This window comes from Schistocerca piceifrons, chromosome X (genome assembly GCF_021461385.2).
Source record: "Schistocerca piceifrons isolate TAMUIC-IGC-003096 chromosome X, iqSchPice1.1, whole genome shotgun sequence".
Taxonomy (NCBI): domain Eukaryota; kingdom Metazoa; phylum Arthropoda; class Insecta; order Orthoptera; family Acrididae; genus Schistocerca; species Schistocerca piceifrons.
In genome coordinates, this window is record NC_060149.1 from 78,002,223 (window position 1) to 78,022,376 (window position 20,154).

At 42.8% G+C, this 20,154-nt stretch overlaps 1 protein-coding gene across 2 annotated transcripts in view; it reads right to left on the reverse strand.

Annotated features, from left to right (window-relative positions):
- LOC124723097 (carnosine N-methyltransferase) overlaps nt 1–20,154 on the reverse strand; it is a 202,804-nt gene that overhangs the window by 71,656 nt on the left and 110,994 nt on the right. For both annotated transcript variants that reach the window (XM_047248275.1, XM_047248274.1), the window contains exon 7: nt 4,429–4,537. In XM_047248275.1, coding sequence (XP_047104231.1) covers nt 4,429–4,537 — 109 coding nt within the window. The remainder of the gene's footprint in view (nt 1–4,428; nt 4,538–20,154) is intronic.

The window sequence follows — 20,154 nt, forward strand, 5'->3', positions numbered from 1 at the left end:
GCACAAATAACGTGGGTGTGAAGAGTTGGAAAGGGTAGAGAATGAGACACATTCTTGCCTGCAACTAGGGAGTTTATCAGCTATTGCAGGTCACACTGGACTTCTGGTATTGGGACCTTGCAGAAATACTTAAAAGACTTTCTGACATATACTGTTAGTGTTTCATCTAGAAAGTGACATCTGTCTACAAGCATGATGGGTAGGCTAGGATCTGTTTTGAGGGTGCCCTTTTTATCTGTGTTATTGAGAAGGGGCTAATGGAGGGATGTGTCAAATTCCTGGAAGTTTATTAAGATGCAGTAGAGTGGTAACAGAGGAGGATCATGACCAGACATAATTGTGAACTAGATGAAGCAAGGGTCAACATGAGTTTCAGACCAGTTTTTGGTCTGTAGGATGGATGGAAAGGAAGTGTTCACTCTGTACAGAGTGCATAAAGGATGGCAGATTTTAACTATCCCAGCATGATGAAGTCAGCATAAGAATGAATGTCCTGAGTGGACATGAGTGAATGAGAGATAGATGTGTTGGTGGTACATTGTGTTATTTAGGAATTGAAAAATAAATGTGTACACATTTCAGCTTTCGGTCACTTTAAACATTACCATTTTCAAATAGCTTTGAGGCAGCTGATGAATGCCTTTAACTTCAGTCACTCAAAGGGACTGTCCATATATAAGAAAATATTCATCAAGGGCAAATTGTCATTCAAGAAAATTAAAGACAAAAGTGAATATTGGACTGTTCTGGAACACACTAGTGTATGAGGTACTAACAGCAATCATTCACAGCTGCAATCATAGTTTGTTATTGAAGTGAAGTCTGCAGTAGGCCTGGGTGCATATTAAATACTCACCATGGATGTTACTTACTCATCTATTCAATCAAATAAATGGAAGTATGGCAACATGTTATTATCTTCCAATTTTTCATGAAAATCTGTTTTCACAATATGTTTAGTTGATATATGTGTATGAAAAAGTTAAGTGTGCCAAAGTAATGGTGGTCAGTGTGAAATGACCATGTGTACTCTTGTTGTGAAATTTTTGTTCATTTTGTTTACTCTGTAAAATTTAACATTATTTTTTTATAATTCAATTTATGTTTATGTTATAAAGGTACAGCATTATATTCAAACTGGAGCCATAACTTAATACATACATCATATTTAACAGTCACAATAGTTCAGTGAGTCTGTACATAAACTGAGACTGAATATTCTGTTATTTCTATTCACTGAACATTATGAGTCAATTACTGATTTATACAGCCAACATTACAACTGATATTGGAGAATGTATTTATGTGTAAGAAAAGAACAGTATTATAAGCACACAAAAATGTATGCCATTAACAGATGTAAGGAGTCCAAGGCAAGTGATGCTTCAAGAAAACTTATTGTAAACATTGATGCAGCTTGTGCATATATACAAACATGTACATCATTTACAAGCAGTAGTTTAATTCCTACACGAAATTTGGTGAGACTATTCACTGTTTATTAGCTTAAGTCACAGGGTTGATTCTGCAGCCTGTTTTCAGAAAAGATAAACCAGAGACTCAGAGAACTGGAGCACCATGTTGTACAGTGAAAAATAATATTTATCTTCAATATACTGTCAATAGAGAAGCCAAGTAGAGGAAAAAGATTCTGCTAACCTTAAGTTGAAGTAACCTTGCCTCACTGAATTCTCTCATGCTCTTCTCCCTACTACCAACTGTGTCTCCAAATAAATCTACTGAGAAGTCTCCTACTCCAACTAACAAGACCTTACTTCAAAATAGTAGCAATCCTCTTGCCACCCTGTACCACCCAGGTCTAAAGTGCCTCAATATATTACTATACCATGACTAAAATGACTGAAATGAGAGTGACTTTCCCCGATACTCTCACCAACTGTCACCTACCATCGCATCCCTAACCTCTGACATATCCTTGCGAAACTGTCGAACATTCCTACACTATTATCAATACTCCAACAGTGATGGGACAACTGAATGTTTTTAACATGAAACAAGTCTCTGCCACCATGTTTGCAACATGAATGTCTTCACTCAGTCAATAGCTTTGAGTGGTTTCACTCAATGTGAGACAACTTACTGAAACAAATCTCTGCCAGCTGTGGCTGTTATATGAATGTTTTCACTAACTGACCAGGTCTGAGTGGTTTCATTCCATGCGAGAGAACTGACAGACTCAAGTCTCTGTCGGCTGCGGCCGTTATATGAATGTTTTCACTCTGTCTCTAGGTTTGGGTGATATCTACTAACATACTTTCTCAACTTTCTCTGTGGGGTCATTGGGGTAGGCATGTGATGCTGCCGTCATAACTTCCTCCTGTGTCTGCCAGGGTCACAGCCAGCATGAGAAGCTGGCATGGTAGCCGGAGTCAGCGCAACACTGCCAGGACCCATGCTAGGGCATCTGGCCACCACCCCACCTCCTTGCGCCAGCTGCAAGTCTGCCCCTGCCAGCTGCAGGACGCTAACGTGAAGCTTGAATGACACAGGCGCTATCTCAAATTTTAATTTTATTTATGATCATCATCTCTTTTAAGAAAAACATAGTGCTAATAGTCGCAAAAATGTGACAATGTTCCTTTCTTATTCACGTGCCCCTAAGAGAACTCCTATGCTTGCTGAGTATTGTACACCCAATGAAGCTTTACTAGTTATGTGCTAGGCAAACAAGTTTTGAACAGTGAAAAGAAGTACATAATGAAACAAATGTGTTTATTGCTTGTTTTGCGAAACCTAGGGGTATGTGCACCCTGGTTTGTATTGTATACCACTGCTTTACTTCACCTAATGAAAGTACTACAGACTGGTTTCACTCAGAAGAATAACTGGATAACTCAGTCAGCTAAACCACTAAACAGTGCTTTCTATTGAATGAACAAATGAATAAAAGCTTCAACTAACAGGATAACTAGAGACTGCTTTCATTTTAAAAGGAAAGAATGAATAACTCAGTCAGTAGCACACAAAATGTCTCTGGACTGTGTTGACTGTTTTCATTCTGTTGCTCCCTGAGACTTGTTTCATGCAAAAGAAATGAATGAATAAATATCCCACTGATTCATAAAGCTACAACTGACTGATTTTAATGTTTCCATTCGGTAGCTCTCATAGACTGGTTTCACTCAATACAATGAATGAATAATTCAATACGTAAAGGTACAACTGAAAGAGTTAAGTCGTTTTCCGCAACTGACTGAATCGATTGTTTTGATTTGGTTGTTCTTATCACTATACTCTGATGGTTCTGCCCTCAATCATTCCACTATAAATCTTGCTCCATGATCTCATCCACTACCATTTACACATTGGTGCCACCACTAGCAGATTCTGCAACATTAAAGACAGGGCACCATGTTGTTTACACGTATTCACAGCACCACATTTTTAAAGGAATCACAGTGTCAGCAAACTGGTTGAATACAGAGAACTGTTCACCTTGGGGACAATCACTACCCACTTGCTGAGCATGCTATACCTGATATACCACACAGGCCATATGAATCCTTCAAGGAGAACTTGTTTTCCCAAAGTTCAGAGATGACAACTTGCTCCCTCACTCCTCTCTTCCTACCACATTTCTGGACTTAACTTCCATTAGCATAACCTCCCCTTTTCTATAAGGTTAATTTAATGACTTATTCAATTATTTACTTACTTATTTACTCAATTATTGTTATTTTCACTTTCCCTCTCTCCATATTGTTAGTTATCCCTTTTTCCTCTACCTGTCTACCACTACCTCTCTCTCTTTTCCATTCTTTAACTACATTATTATCTCCACTTTTAATCTCTCTTCCTCTTTTAATTCATCTTCACTTCTTTTCTATTATCTCTGAACTGTAGCTGGGGCAGTGTTTAGCAATGTACTGCCTTTGGCCTCTTATTCTCTCTGAGGCCTTATTCTTCACCTTTGCCTTCCCAGTGTTCATAACACATAACAGATGGGCCCCTCGCCACATAGGGTCTGAGTGACCCCCCCCCCCCCCCCCCCCCCCAGCCATCACCCCTTTTTTCTCCAACATTCCCTAATTGATTCCTCTTACCTCCCTGAAGAAAGCATGTACAGTCCCAGAGCTATGACTAGTATTTTCCACTTAAGTGTTTCTACAGGCAATAATAAATATTAACAATGAGCTATATGTTTTGTCACAATTAGACTGATTAATTATTTAGAAATTCAGAAAATATGAGGTAAATCTCATGAGATTGTTATTGATACAATTCATGGTAGTAGTATACTGTACAACATATGGTTCAATACTGCCTCTCACAAAATGTTTCAGTATAATAATGGAGATTCTTTCCATACTCAAGGCATAAATTATATATGTCACACAATATTTAGTTTGACACATCATCAGCAGTGAAACAGATAAGGATATAAATATTGATTATAGCACTGGTTACCTGGTTTGAGAATGCTGTATATCTTCTCTATGCAATCTACAACATTACTTGAGCAGTCAATAAAAAAACAAGTTGCTACACAGTCCCAGTAAGCATTTTCATGATAAATCTGAAAAAATGATTTCACAAAATTAAAATTATTTCCTCGGGATAACAAAGATGCTGCATGATTTTATAGTAACAAAAATTCTAACAAACCTGTCAGAAATATACTGTAGTGTTTCTCTGAGGCAAATGATGTTAAAATACATTGAGGTGACAAAAGTCAAGGGATAAAGATATGCACACGTACAGATGGTGGCACTATTGCATAAACAAGGTATAAAAGGGCAGTGCATTGGCAGAGTTGTCATTTGTAATCAGGTAATTCACATGAAAAGGTGATCGACACAATTATGGCTGCACAACGGAAATTAACAGACTTTGAACATGGAATAATAGTTGGAGCTAGACGCATGTGACATTCCATTTAGGAAATTGTGAGGGAATTCATTATTCCAACAGCTATGGTGTCAATAGCATGCTGAGCATACCAAATTTCAGAGATTAGCTCTCATCATGGACTATGCTGTGGCCGATGGCCTTCACTTAACGACCAAGAGCATCGGTGTTGTCAGTGCTAACAGACAAGCAACACTGCATCAAATAATTGCATAAATCAATGTGGGACGTACGATAGGTGTATCCGATAGGACAGTGAGGCAATGTTTGGAGTTAATGGGCTATGGCAGCAGACAACCAATATGAATACCTTTTATAACAGCACCTCTCCTGGGCTTGTGACCATATTTGTTGGAGCCTAGATGACTGGAAAACAGTGGCCTGATGAGATGAGTCCTAATTTCAGTTGGTAAGAGCTTATGGTAGAATTCGAGTGTGGTGAAGACCCCACGAAGCCATGGACTTGAGCTGTCAACAAGGTAGTGTGCAAGCTGGTGGTGATTCTATAATGGTGTGGGCTGTGTTTACATGGAACAGACTAGGTCCTCTGGTCCAAATGTCAGGCTACTTGGAGATCATTTGCAGCCATTCACAGGCTTTGCGTTCCCGAACAACAATGGAATTTTTATGGATGACAATGTGCCATGTCACCAAGCCACAATTGTTCGCAACTTGTTTGAAGAACATCCTGCAAAATTTGAATAAATGATTAGGCCGTCCATATCACCCAGCATGAATCTCATCAAACATTTGTGAGACACAATCAAAAGGTCAGTTCATGCACAAAATCCTGCACCGCCTACACTTTCGCAATTATGGGCAGCTATGGAGGCCACATGGCTCTATGTTTTCACAGGGGACTGTCAACGACTCGTTGAATGCCTGCCATGTTGGGCTACAGAAGGTCCGACATGATAAGGAGGTATCCCATAACTTTTGTTACCTTAGTGAAATACAATTTATTATTAAATAAAACTTTACACATAACCAACACTAACTGAAGTAACACAGAAGTAAAATAACTTTACTTGTGTGTGAGTATAAGGTATAAGCTTCTGTAGCCACAGCCATCTTCAAAAAAACTTTTCTAGGTATGTGATCATGTCATCTTCTTGTTGCTGTAGCACATCACTGATACATTATTAAATAAATCAATGTGAAGAGATGATTACATACCAGCAAAAGTTTTATTGAATATATGTTACTTATATTTAAGAGAAGTCACGCCTGGATCACAATCAGGTTTCTCTAAATTACTCCCGTAATTACTAGGACTGTTTCGTCAATAAGGTTGAAGCTAATTACATCTCCCATTACATTAAATCAGTTACTGCTGCATTTCTGACAGATTGTATTTGACGAGGCAAAAACTAATCACATAATGGAAGAAGGGCACAAAATTGACAATTGTTTCAAATTCTTTTAGCACTTGATCACGCTAAACTTTCTTCATCTGATATACTTGTCCATTCTCTTTTCAGTTGAGATACGGGTATTCTCTATATTTATAGGTCTGCACATTTAATAAGTTCTGACATGCAAGTACATTACATATCATGTTTTAACACTGCAGGTATCAGCATTCATATAAATTAATTATCCAACTCAGACTTCAATTCCGATAGCAATTTTACACTGATTAGGCTGGCACAATGCACACTGCTGTCACCAAAATAGTGGCTGTCTGGAGTCAAGATATTTCATGAGAGGGTCCCTCCCTATGACTATATTACAGTTGTGTGCATGTAATACGATGGGTGCTGGAGGGATGTGCAATGACAACAACAATGTACCAAATGACACTCCAGCCAACAGCTTCATTCTGCTATGTCTGTCTGTGCACAGAATGTTTAGCACTGATTTTCATGTTAGTTTAGACTTGGTAGGGTACTCAGCTTCTGTACTATTCATTATGAGTAACAGAAACCATATATAACAAGTATTACATGAAGAAGTGACAACAATGGTTTTCCAAGTGATGTGTTCTATATGGCAGTAGACAAATGAAATATATTCCCAGGTAGTATAAATAACAAACACTTTCTTGGAACACAAATAACAAAACTAATTCACAAATAAATGACCACGGGGTGCTATTCCTAGAAAGCCTGAAGATACACCAAATGAGACTGGTCTCGTAAGTTTCCACTTATAAGATTGTGAATCTAGTGTTCACGAATCACAAGTTATGGAAATGAATTAGGATAGTCAAAGTATGTCATGACATAAGCTGGTGATGGCAGCAACTTGATGAGGGCACAGAATATAAGTTCAAATGACACATGTACTGTTCCAGGAGTACAGTGTCTGTTGAAGCCATGGTCATTGGAGGTGATGGCTCCAGTAGCAACTGCAGTCTGCTCAGTATGATGCTGCTGTGAAGAACCTGTGGGGTTGATGCGACAGTTGGAGCTCAATGACAATGCAAGGAGAAGATCCGGTTGTGGTTCAGAGGACTGAATTGACTCACTAGTGGCCAACTGGCATCATAAGTACATGCCTGGTGGACAGATACCTGTTGTAAGATGAAAGGACATGTGATAGGTGGACACAACGTAGTGCCTGCAAATTTAGTGCAACTAACAGTGATATATCCACCATGGGTTGAGAGAATAGTGCCGCACATTTCTCAAGGTGACTGCTGGGGGCTAACTCCAAAACAGACTGGTGTGTTTTGGTTGGCTGCTGTGTTAACATACAGTCCAGCATTTGTTGTGGTTGATTCAATGTGTCTGCCAATCCACACTGTGGAGCCTGTGGTTCTGTAGCACGGCAACCCAACACTCATGGCTGCACTGCCAGGTAGTTGTAGGATAGCTTGGGATACAGTACCAAGCACAAAATTTTTTCTAGGAAGAATCAGAAGCATCAACAGTGGCCTTCACCCCAGAGTTGCCATTTACCAGGGTTAGCAACGACGGGAACATGAGGTGTGTAGGGCCACCCCAACATATTCTTTTGCACAGAATGCATCACAGAGCTGCCTTCTTAATTGCAAATCACTATAGTGGAATGTGGGTTTCCTTAAGCCAATTAGCGGTTGGTGTTTGGGAAAGTTCCTTACACATGAAAAATGCTTGTTCAGTAGTTTCTAGGCAGGTCTGAGTATCAGAGGGCTTTCCGTTAGAACAGTGGAAGTTGGTCTGATTTTATGACATAGGCCTAAATACAAGACAGCACGAAGCACAGAACTGTAATTAGCCAGAGAGGGGACATTGCTGAGAGTAATGTTCAATGGGTCGACAAAGGACAATCACCCTCTTAACAAAGTGTAAGGTAATTGAAAGGCAGAATTTCAAAAGAGCTTTTGAGATCTGCTCCAAATGAGGAAAATCAAGACTCAGGCATAGAGTTAAGCAGAGTACAGTAAAAAATTATGGCTTCTTGTACCATGCCAAGCTGAAACAGTAGTTTTTGGACAGATATGTCCTTTTGAAGGAGGAAGTTGTGGTGGAGTTGGGTTCGAATGTGTAGAGGTACTGGGAAACTGTTTTTAGGATTCCTCTTACAGGAGGCTAATGTAGAAAGGGTTATTTGAGGCAATGTTTTTAATAGAATAAAAAGTCAGTCCAAGTTGCAAATATTTTATTTTTCGTTAGATGACTAGTTTCAGGCCAAGATCCATTTCCAAATCAACATAACAAAGTTTTAATGGCATTTCCAAAGTTGTCAACAAAATGTGTAATGTACATTCACAGTTATCTGTATGCATGGTTTCAGCCCAAAACTAGTCATCAAATGAAAAATAGAATACTTGCAACTTGGACTGGTTTTTTGTTATACTGATTAACAGAAGTTGCTGACCCAAGTTACTCCAGAATGCTGGAAGTTCATAAACAAAGATTTTAGTCTATATATGTGTGTGTAGCACTGCATTAGGGTTTAGAGCTAATAGATAGAATAAAGCTCTGGTTGAAGTAATGGATTCAGCTGCATTTGATTAAAGTGAAAAAACCATATCATTTACTGGAAACTGATATGTTTAGATTTGTGCAACTGTGGGCTCTCACCTTTATAATTATTATCATGAGAGTTTATTCTCCAGAGAAGTGACAATGTCAATCTTAAATAGGAACAGTTTAAGTGGAGGTGCCAAATTGTGTATAATTTACAACTCAGTGCTCAGTGGTGTGTGTGTGTGTGTGTGTGTGTGTGTGTGTGTGTGTGTGTGTGTGTGTGTGTGTGTGCGCGCAGGCATTCAACGTCAAGATTATCAGCACCCTTACACATATTAAATGAAATGAATGTGGATAAAATGTCTAAAACGGTTGTCACACAGTGAGGAGAAAACATATAAAATGACACTCATTCACTCACTCCCATATCTCACAGGCCTTAATACAACAGACAAGGGTGAAAGGCGTTATACCACAAACAGAGAAGGGTGAAAGGTGCTATACATGAGGTTAAAAGACAAGGAAAACCACAGAAGAGCTAAAAGAAAAGCATAGTGAAACTTAACCGACAGCTCACTTACAAAAAACATGGGTGAGCCAGTCACCATGTTAACATGTTACAAACATCTCCTTAAAATTTTTGGAAACAAGTTGGACACGCAAAATCTTAAAACTCTAACCACATTCATTTCAATGTCACTCAAAATAAAGGGTATATCTGCCGGTAAATCTGCTGCTGCCCTCTGGTCTGAAAATAAAACACAGGCTAGTAAAATGCACACAGTAATCTGCATGCCACAAGCACACCACCTTGGAGGATACTCAACCTAAAGGAAGAAGCCATGTGTCAGAGGACTGTGGCCTATGCGAAGATGAGTAAGTAGGACCTCATCCCATCTTTGTGGTGAAAGGTGGTACGTCATGGCCGTGTAGTGGTTTTTTCCAATCCACGCATGACTCTATACCTCAACAGTGAGGTGACAGAATACAGGGGGTTAGCACAATGCAATAACTAAGGATTGTTAAACTCCTCCTTCGCTGCTACATCTGCCATTTCATGCCCGCAATACCCATGTGTCCAGGTACCCGGCAGAAAGACTCCACCTCCCACAGCTGTTGTAGTTGAAGGAGGGATTCCTTGATATTCTAGACTACCTACTCTGCTGGGTATAAGCATTGCAGAGAGTGAAGGGCACTCGGAGAATGAGAACAAACAAGGAATTTAGCACTTGAGGCTCACCCCACCTGCTACAATACATGCGAGATCGCATAAGTTTCTGTGTCGAAGACAGTGAAGCCTCAAGGCAGTTGTACCTTGAGGACATGACCCCGGAAAGCAACGGAGCAACCAACACAGTACCCCTGTTTTGATCCATCTGTAAAGACAGCTGTAGAGTTGTGACGCTCAGTGAAAATGACAGAAAATGAAATAGTAAAACTGTATGCAGGAATGTAATCTCCCCTGTACAGCACTAAAGCTAAAATTACTCTGGGAGGGTGGCAGATGGTAAAAACCCTAGATTTGAGGTTGTGTTTGCACCACACCAAATGACTCCAGCACATGCCGCATGCGGATCCCTAATGGCCTTGTTGCTTGTGGACGACTGGGGAAATGGTGAGGTGTGCTGTTTAAGACTTTCCCAATGCAGTAACTGCTTCAATGGTTCATGAGCATCATGTTGGATAATGTTGTGAAAGCTGCACAATATTTCGACAAGACAGCTGCTCATCATCTTCAGGTGCTTACTGACATGTTGTTGTAATGGCTCACCAATACCCTGTACGCTGACTTGCTAGAAGAGCCCAGACACCAAGGGTTAAGGCTACAACAGCATCATAGATGAATCATAGAGCAAAGCAACATCCAATGCCCCTGCCGTACAAATGGGCCACGGGCCATGGGCTTCTCATTTGCGACACGGAAAAGAGCAGCTGCAAACAGTGGCCCAGCGCGTGTGCGGTCAGAGTGTTGGCGCCCAGTTTAAATGTGTGGATTTTGATTCTCCATCCCAAATGACTCGCATTTGTTCGACTGCGGCAGACATTGCCTTAGTACCACCAGTGCTGGTTCCCATGCCTTGCTGAGTTGGAAATCCCGTGATCCATTGATCAGGTCATTACTTATACGAATTTTGACTGCTTCTTTAATGATGGAGTCCTAGTACATGGAAGCAGATGAAAGAATCTTCGTCTCTCTGCAGTTCATGTTGTATCCTGGGTAGTTTTGACAGTAGTTTTTGCAAAATGCTCTGCTGGTATCTGTGCGACATCTGTGGGCATTGTTTGGAGACACCCTTGTCACACACTGCTGCTATTGACAAATGACTGTGCTTACCAGAAACCCTCTTGATGGCTTCCCATACTTTTGTAGAACAAGTGGAATGTTTGATGAAGTCCAGGAATGCTTACCATGACCTTTTCTTGCTCTCCTTAATTACGCATTGAGCCATGGCCCTCGTCACCCAAGACGCTGTGAAGTTCTCTGCTGTAGGGTGGTACTTAAACTGTTGAAGTGCCACACACCTGATCCAGATTTTTGAGTGGCACTCACTGGTCTACCAATACAGGTTGCCTCCCAAGATGACCTGAGAACTTTCGTACAGATAAGTCAGTGGTATGATGGATCACTCACGTAATGTGGTCCACCCATTCCTGGGCACTTTTGCTGTGTTCAAACACAGCCAGGTGGAGGGATCAGAAAGGGAAGGAACAACTGTGCCACCCAGACATAGTGTTTATCACAACTGCGCAGACTATCTCAATACACCTCTTGGCCAACCCACATTCCCACCCAGTGACACCTATTCGCAGTCCCCATCCATGTCCTCCATGTTCACTACATTCAGATTCCTGCAGGAGGTCGGATGTAATTGTCCATTCACACTGAGGATGGTAGATTCATTGCCCATTGAGATGAATCAATTATAAATGTGTGGTGTCTGTTCTTTCAGACGTGTGATAAACACTGTGTCCGGATGGCGCAGTGTTTAACGCAACTGCCTAGTAAGCAGGAGATCCTGGGTTCAAATCATGGTGCAGCACACATTTTTGCTTGTCACCACTGATTCCACATAAAAGTCCCAATGCAGCTGACATCAACAGCCCCTTCTTTTTCCTTTCCATTCTCCCCCTTCCATCTTCTCCACACATTCATATAACTGACTGGCCTTGATGGGCAATGAATCTACCACCCTCAGTGGGACGCACAATTACATCTGACCTCCTGCAGGAATCTGAAAGTAGCGAGCATGGAGGATATGGTCAGGGACTGCGGACAGGTGGTGCTGGGTGGGAATATGAGTTAGCCAAGAGGCGTACCGAGATATTCCGTGCAATTGCGATAAACACTGTGTCCAGGTGGTGCAGTGGTTAATGCAACTGCCTAGTAAGCAGGAGATCCTGGGTTCAAACCCCAGTCCGGCACACATTTTTGGTCATCACTGCTGATTCTGCACAAAATCCTGATGTAGCTGACATAAACAGCCTCTTCCTTTTCCTTTCCTTCTGTGGTATCGATAGTAATGATGCCACATAGTTTCAAAGGTTGGCACTACCACAAGACACCGATGGCAGCGCCCTCTAGATGGTGCTGTGCAGCTCTACGAGCTCTGCTACAGATTCTGCCCATTTCATCAGGTGCAGCGAGCCAGGACACTTCAGATTTCGCATCTCATTCCAAGTTATGTATTTTTATTGCTTGAGTAAAGGGGATTTAAATTCATACAGCAGTACTGACATGCTTTACCTTTTCTTGATACAACCCACGTGCCACGTTCCAGGCGGGATATAAAAAATTGGTGACGAGGACTCAGCTGTCTCTTCCTATCATTTCCTTTTTTGCTTGGTACTGATTTAGCTTTTTTGTGATTTCCCAGTTGCTATAAAACTTTCATCTGTGTACACCATGGCTTCGCCACAGGAACAGGCTTCGCTGTCCGATCTTGTCCATTTTCAGGCTCAGCAAACGCCGCAGCTGCTTGCTGCCATAAATGGACTGATCACACAACAAACTGCAGCTACTTCGGCACCTCCGACGCCACTGCCTGTACCAACGCCGTCGCTGACGGCGCCGCCATTTTGTGCATTCAATCATGACGTTGAACGCTGGCCAGAATACATCGCCCAGCTCGAGGCACACTTCACAGCTTACAACATACCAGGTACAGAGCGGCTTGCCTTTTTCATTGCCAACACGGGTGTTGTGTTGTACCGCGTGCTCGTGAAATTGTTTCCCACCACCCGCCCAGAAACTAAAACTTACGACAAAGTGATTGAAGCTTTGAACTCCCACTTCCATGATAGTGTATATGTGGTAGCTGCACGTTACAAATTCTTTCGCCTCTGGCATGGCCCTACTCACTCGAATAAATCTTGGTTAGTGGACTTTCAGGGACTAACTTCTGATTGTGACCTTAATTGTTCGTGTGGATGCTCATATGCTTAGAGATGCTATTACGCAGAATGTGGTGGATCACCGCATCCGCGAGCAAATCCTCAGATTTAAAAACCCATCTTTGCAGGAAGTAGTGGACTTGCTAGACAGACAAGATACATTAGACATGGCTACTTCTATGTTCGACGTGACTCCGGGTGTGTGTACTGTTAGTGCGGCACAACACGTGCCCTCCCAGCCAGCCACGCCGCTCGTGGGCACGTAAACATGGTTCAAATCAGGCGTCCACTAAGAAACTGAAATCATGTCCAAACTGCTTTCGTGTCCATCCACGGGACAGTTGCCAATCCCGTCAAGCCCAGTGTTATTTTTGTAGTAAGAAAGGACATGTGCAAGCTGTGTGTAGTAAGAGAAACTCTGATTCACAACATGTCTCCTGTTCGCGTGACTCACATTGGCGTGACTGCAACGGCAACTGCCATAATTAGGATTCACATCAGCCTATGGATGTTAATGCCATTTATTCAAAGCCTTCTGCTTCACGTGCTTCGACAGCTCGTTGTGTGAATCAAGTTTTGCCAGACACTTCCCCTCGCATTCAGCGCGATGCAAGGAAACTTTTTGTTACTTTGCATATTTGTGGACATTCTGTTCGCTTGCAGCTGGACACTGGTGCATCAGTTTCTTTACTGAACAAATCTACATATGACTTGCTTGGCTCGCCCCCACTTCGTCATTCGCATTCCACGCTGACTGCATTTACTGGACAGGAAATCTCAGTGCTCGGCGTGTGTAGTTTGCAAGCCACGTATGGTGCAACGACCCGTACAGTGTCTTTCCATGTGTTCCGCTCTAGTGATGCTACGAAAATTTTTGGCATGGACGCATTTGAACTCTTTGGTCTCGCAATTCAGGACAATGTACTTTGCATCAACGCTAGTGACCATGTAGACAGTGTGGCCTCACTATGCGATGATTTAGCTGAACTCTTTTCTGATGGCCTTGGTTGTGCTACAGACTTTGCAGCGCATGTTGTAGTTAAAGACAATGCCATGCCTGTTTTCCGGCACGCATGCCCGGTACCGCACGCACTGCACGACACTGTAGCTGCTGAACTTACGCATTTGCAAGATAGTGGTGTCATTGAACCGGTTTCTACTTCGCAATGGGCTTCCCCTATCATGTGTGTGAAGAAACTAAACGGTTGCCTCCATATTTGTGCTGACTTTAAGTCTACAGTAAATCCCCAGACAGTGGTAGCTACATTTCCCTTACCGCATCCTGAAGACATTTTTGATAAGCTTGGTGCGGGACAATTCATTTCCACGATTGACTTGTGGGAACGCATACTTTCAGCTTCTGCTCGATGAACAGTCGCAGCGCTATTTTGTGATCAACACACACATTGGATTGTTCAAGTTTTGCCACCTTCCGTTCAGTTGTGCTTCGGCTCCTGCTATTTTTCAGTCTTATTTGCTGCAGTTGTGTGCCACTGTCCCTGGTTGTGCCAATTATCTGGACGGTATAGCTGTATCACGTCGCACCCCTGACGAACATTTGCAGAATTTGCATGCCTTATTTACTGTACTTTTGCAGGCAGGATTAAAGTGTAATAGAGACAAGTGTAAATTTTTTCAAACTGAGATTCAGTATTTAGGACATATGATTAACGGACAGGGTATCCACCCCACACCCTCACATCTCAGTGCGATTAGAGACTTGCCAGTGCCCAGGAACTTGAAAGAACTTCAGTCGGTGTTGGGCAAAATCACTTATTATATTCGGTTTATACGAAATGCAGCGCAGATTGCACCGCCTTCGGCGTAAGAACGTTCCTTTTGTTTGGTCTTCAGAATGTGACGCTGCTTTCCACAAGCTCCAATCTGCTTTGTTGAGTGATCACTGTTTGATTCCTTTTGATCCCTCCAAACCAGTGGTCTTGGCTGTCGATGCATCTTCGCACGGCATCAGCGCGGTTCTCTCACACCACATTAATTCTGTCGATCGCCCGATCGCTTTTGCGTCTAAGTTGCTCAATTCTGCACAGCAAAACTATTCTCAAACCGAGAAAGAAGCTTTAGCTATTGTATATGGAGTACCTAAGTTTCATGATTTTTTGTATGGTCAAAAGTTCTATTTGGTCACCGACCATAAGACTTTGACATTGTTGTTCCACCCGTCCAAGCCAGTTCCGGCCTGTACCGCACAAAAGTTTCAATATTGGTCTTTGTTTTTGTCCAACTACAATTACGAAATTTTGTTTCGGCCTATGGCCCAGCATGGCAATGCTGATGCTCTGTCTTGTCTGCCTATCGATCCTGATGAAGTGTTTGATTCTTCCGAACTGTCATGCATGTTTATTGATTCGCAAGATAAGGATTTAGGTACTGGTTTTCCAGTGGATTTTCGTCGCATTGCTGCCACGACTGCCGCCGATGCTTCTTTGCAGATTCTTTTGCAGTATATTCGTACTCAATGGCCTCCATCTGCTACGCAGATTCGAGATCCACTCATTCGACGTTACGTTGCGTAACATCACAACTTGTCTGTACACCAAAGTGTTTTATCTTGTTACAAACTGACAATGATCAGTCTCGTGTGGTTGTACCTCATTCGTTGCAGCCGGAAATCCTCCGATTGCTGCACGCTTAGGGTATAGTGGGGACGAAGAAATCCGCGCGTCGTCACTGGACTTGGGTCGGCACTGATAGACAAATTGAGAATTTGCTTGCTAACTGTCGCTCTTGTGCAGAGCATCAATCTGCTCCCCGTCACTGCTTCTTTGCATGGCCAACTCCTACTGTGCCTTGGCAGCACATTCATATTGATTTTGTAGGTCCTTTCTGGGACACCCGCTGGTTGATAGTTATTGATGCATACAGCAACTTTCCTTTTGTTGTACCTATGTCCTCTACTACCTCTGCCAGAACTATTCGGGCTTTGATACCTATTTTTCGCATTGAGGGCCTTCCTGAAGTTATTGTCTCCAACAATGGCCCCCAATTCGTGTCCTCAGAGTTTGAAGCGTTCTGTGCTGCTAATGGAAACCGTCATCTGACCTCAGCCCCGTTCCACCCCCAGTCGAACGGCAAGGCTGAACGCTTTGTGTGTACCTTTAAGTTGAGCAAGTTGCGTGCCGCGCACTCTTGCGAGCGCACGCTCTGAACTTTTCTTACTTTCTATTGCTCTCAGCCGCGCAGCACCCATTCCCCTGTGGAATTGCCACGTGGCCGCACCCATCAGTCGCTCCTGCAGCTATTGCACCCGCCGCTGCACAATCCCACTGCTTCGTATCGTTCTGTCTTGGCGCCGCATGATTTGGTGCTCTATCGCATTTTCTCTGGCAGGCAGCGCAGGGAGTAGGGGCGCATTCTTCGCCAGCTTGGCCGTGCCTTATTTGTCATTTCTGGTCCCTCCGGCACTGTCAAGCGACACCGGACAGGTTGTTGCTCCACGTCCTCATCCGAGCATACCCAGTAGCAGTGCGCGGCCTGGGCAGGTTTTCCACGGGGCGTTTGCCTCGCCCCCTCGCGAGCAATTTGGGGTCATGGGTGAACGGCATGCCCCAGCAGTTCCGCTGACCGCTCCCTCGGCTGCACTGCCCCTGGGTCCCTTCACCTGCCGTCGGAAGCCATACTCATCGACGGTGCGTTGTTTCAGGGGGGAGGGATGTGGTATTGATAGTAACTATGCCACATAGTTTCAAAGGTTGGCACTACCACAAGACACCGTTGGCAGCACCCTCTAGCTGGTGCTGTGCAGCTCTACGAGCTCCACTACAGATTCCGCCCATTTCATCAGATGCAGCCAGCCAGGACATTTCGCTTCAGCATTCGCACCTCATTCCAAGTTATGTATTCTTACTGCTTGAGTAAAGGGGATTTAAATTCATACAGCAGTACCGACGTGTTTTACCTTTTCCTGATCCAACACATGGGCCGCCTTCTAAGTGGGATACAAAACCTTTCTCCCCCCTCCACCTTCTATTTACATAATAAATATCACAGCTACAGACTCCACGTGATGTCTGTTCTTTTGGATATGTCTGAAAGAACAGACATCATGAATTAATGTAAGTCTCCAGTTAGCCCCATTGACCATCCAAACTGATGCCTTCTCTTCAGGTAATCCATCCAGTAGATGAATGCAGAGTGGGTAGTAACCACTGGATTGAAGGTTGTCAATGACTTCCTACTGAACAGTGTCTACAAGGGCTGGAGAGCAGAAAGAAAGTTCAGTGGCAGAGAATGACCCAGAAGCAGCACACAAATGAATGGGGGTATCTGTGTAGAGGATGAACAGCTCATGATACTTCATCAGGTGCTCCAAAACCCGACCCCGAGGGCAAGCAGATGTCAAGCCCCATGAAACATTATGTGCATTGAAGTCTCCCAGTAGCAGAAAAGATCAGGGGAGTTATTCCATAAGATCTATGAGAGTCTCAGAGTCTGTTGCATCTTGCGGAGGTAGATACAGTGAACAAACAGTGATCCTCCAACTCACGTGAATGTCAATGGCGGCTATTTGCAGGTCAGTAGCCAAGGGTAGAGCAGAGGAGTGGTGTGAATTATTGACCAACACAGTGACCCCTCCCTTGTCCCTTTCCCCAGTCACATCATCTCTGCCATAGAGGGTACAGCCCTGTAGTACAGGGGCATCAGATGTTTTAAAATGCATCTCCTGCAAACACAAGCATAGGGGGCATTCCTGTGCTAGGAGTTTCAGTTCCTCTACATGTATTCTGAACCCATTAATATTCCATTATAGGATGGAAGCCACCTATCATAGGGGTAGTACTTTCTGCCGGGGATAGGAGCCCACAATGGATAGAAGCTCGTCTTGAGGCAAGATGATTGGCCCAGTCTGATATCGAGGTCCATCACCTCTGAACAAGATTCAAGAGAGACCTCACACAGGATGACATCGACATCACTGGACTGTGTAGTTCCCATCTCCGTCCGTGGGTGATTCTTCACCTTCAATTTCAGTTTTGATTTTTTTGTCTGAGGCAGTTACAGAGCCACAATCACAGAAGTGGTAGCAGCAGCGCTAGATGGTGGACAAGAGCTGATCTCTGAAGGGGCAGGAAGTTCCACAATGTCAGCAACCACAGCCTTTTCTGAAGTTCTGAGTGAGGGGCAGGACTGACTGTTTAAGAACAGAAGCAGATGAGGCAGAACAAGTGGGCGGCTGCATGGCATTGTATATCTTTTTGGAACTGTCGCTTTTATCTCTGGATCCTACATTCTTTAAGGAAGACACTGCAGGCCCTACTCCAAACAGGGTGAGTCCCACAGTAGTTGAAACACACTGGACGAGAGGAACAACCAACTCCGTCGTGGGTGGCTTTACCACATTTGCTACAAGTGGCTTCTCCCTTACAACCAAGAGTACTGTGCCCAAAGTACTGACATTTAAAACAGGGCATTACGTTCGGGAAATAACGCAGCATGCTTAGGCGTAGGAAATGTGCCTTGACGTGCTCTGGAAGTTTGGTGCTGTTAAATGGAAGGATTAAAAAAAAAAAAAAAAAAAAAAAAAAAAAAAAAAAAAAAAAAAAAAAAAAAAGAGTCTGATCTGACAAGATCACCATCCACCCTTTCCATAATGTTCTGCACATCGACAATGCCTTCCTGGGACCACTCAGCTATCAGTTCTTCTTGGGGAATGTCAACTAGAACCCTGCAAGTCATAACACCTTTACTGTAGTTCCAGGTGTTTTACAGTTCAGTCTCAGTTGCATCCTCCCTGAGGCATTGAGCTTTCTAAAGGTTCTTCACTTGTTGAGAACTAGATGTTTCAATCAACAGGGTTCCACTGCAGAAGGACTTATCAGATTTTAAGATTCCAGTAATGCCCTTTAAACCTTTCTATATGTAAAATTGTGAAACTTTATTGAAACTCCACTCTTTTCTTTAACTATTATAAAAACATTCTGACAAATAGCATGTGTTCTGGTACCACTGACTGAGTCAGGACTGGCTACCCAAGCTCTCTTGTTGAACTAGGTGTTGGTACCTTCCAGCGGTCCACCCTTTCCGCTGGAAGGAGGTGGGGAAAATTTCATAGGACCCATCCTGGTCCCATCAGTAGCTACAGAAATAAAAGTCCAACTAGACAGTGTGCCACGCACCTAGGTAAGGCTTATACAACTGAGATGTGACTGTATTCAGTATGCAGCACACCTTGAGATTGAAGGTTTTTTATAGAGGCAAATGAATGCTGAGCCCCTGAGAGCACATCTCAGTGGTTATGGCGGAAGATTCCTGACAAAAATCAAGTTGTGATATGGGACAAAGTGGTAATATAGGTAGTTGATGCAACAAATAAAAGGAAGAAAGACTATTTGATGGAGGCCAGAAGAGAAAAACACAAGGGTAGCACGGAAAAATGTAAGCAGATGACTCAGACTCAGGGAATGTTATGAAACTACAATCAGACCAACCAAACAAGGAGGTTCTTCTGAGCAATCAAAACCTACAGAAAATACACATGGATGCGAACCAATTATACTCTAAATAGGAAAGGATGCATAAAGGCTATTAAAGAGAAAATGTTAAAAATACGAAGAAATCACGTATTCAGACTCTTACATAATGAATTTCAATTAGAAGCCGGAGAAAATATCAAGATGTTGGAAGGAGAGTAGGAAGAAGAGCTCTGTTTCGGATTGAAGTACAAAGAATAGAGAAGAGACGGATTTGGGATGGAACTGCTCCATGAGGGAATGATGTGCTGCATCTTGAGATACTGTATTCAATAGATAGGACCTGGAACACGGACGAGAATCAGAAAGTACAGTCCACAAAAAGGGCCAAAAGATGGACTGAAATAACTATTGCCATGCTTAAAACATCTTCAATGTTTTCAGTGAAACTAAACGGGGAAACAACCAGATCCACCTCAGAAGACTATCATAAAGGCTTCAGGACATAGTGGTCAACAGGAAAAACATATTTTCTCTGAGAAAGCTGTAGTAAAAATATTATGAATATT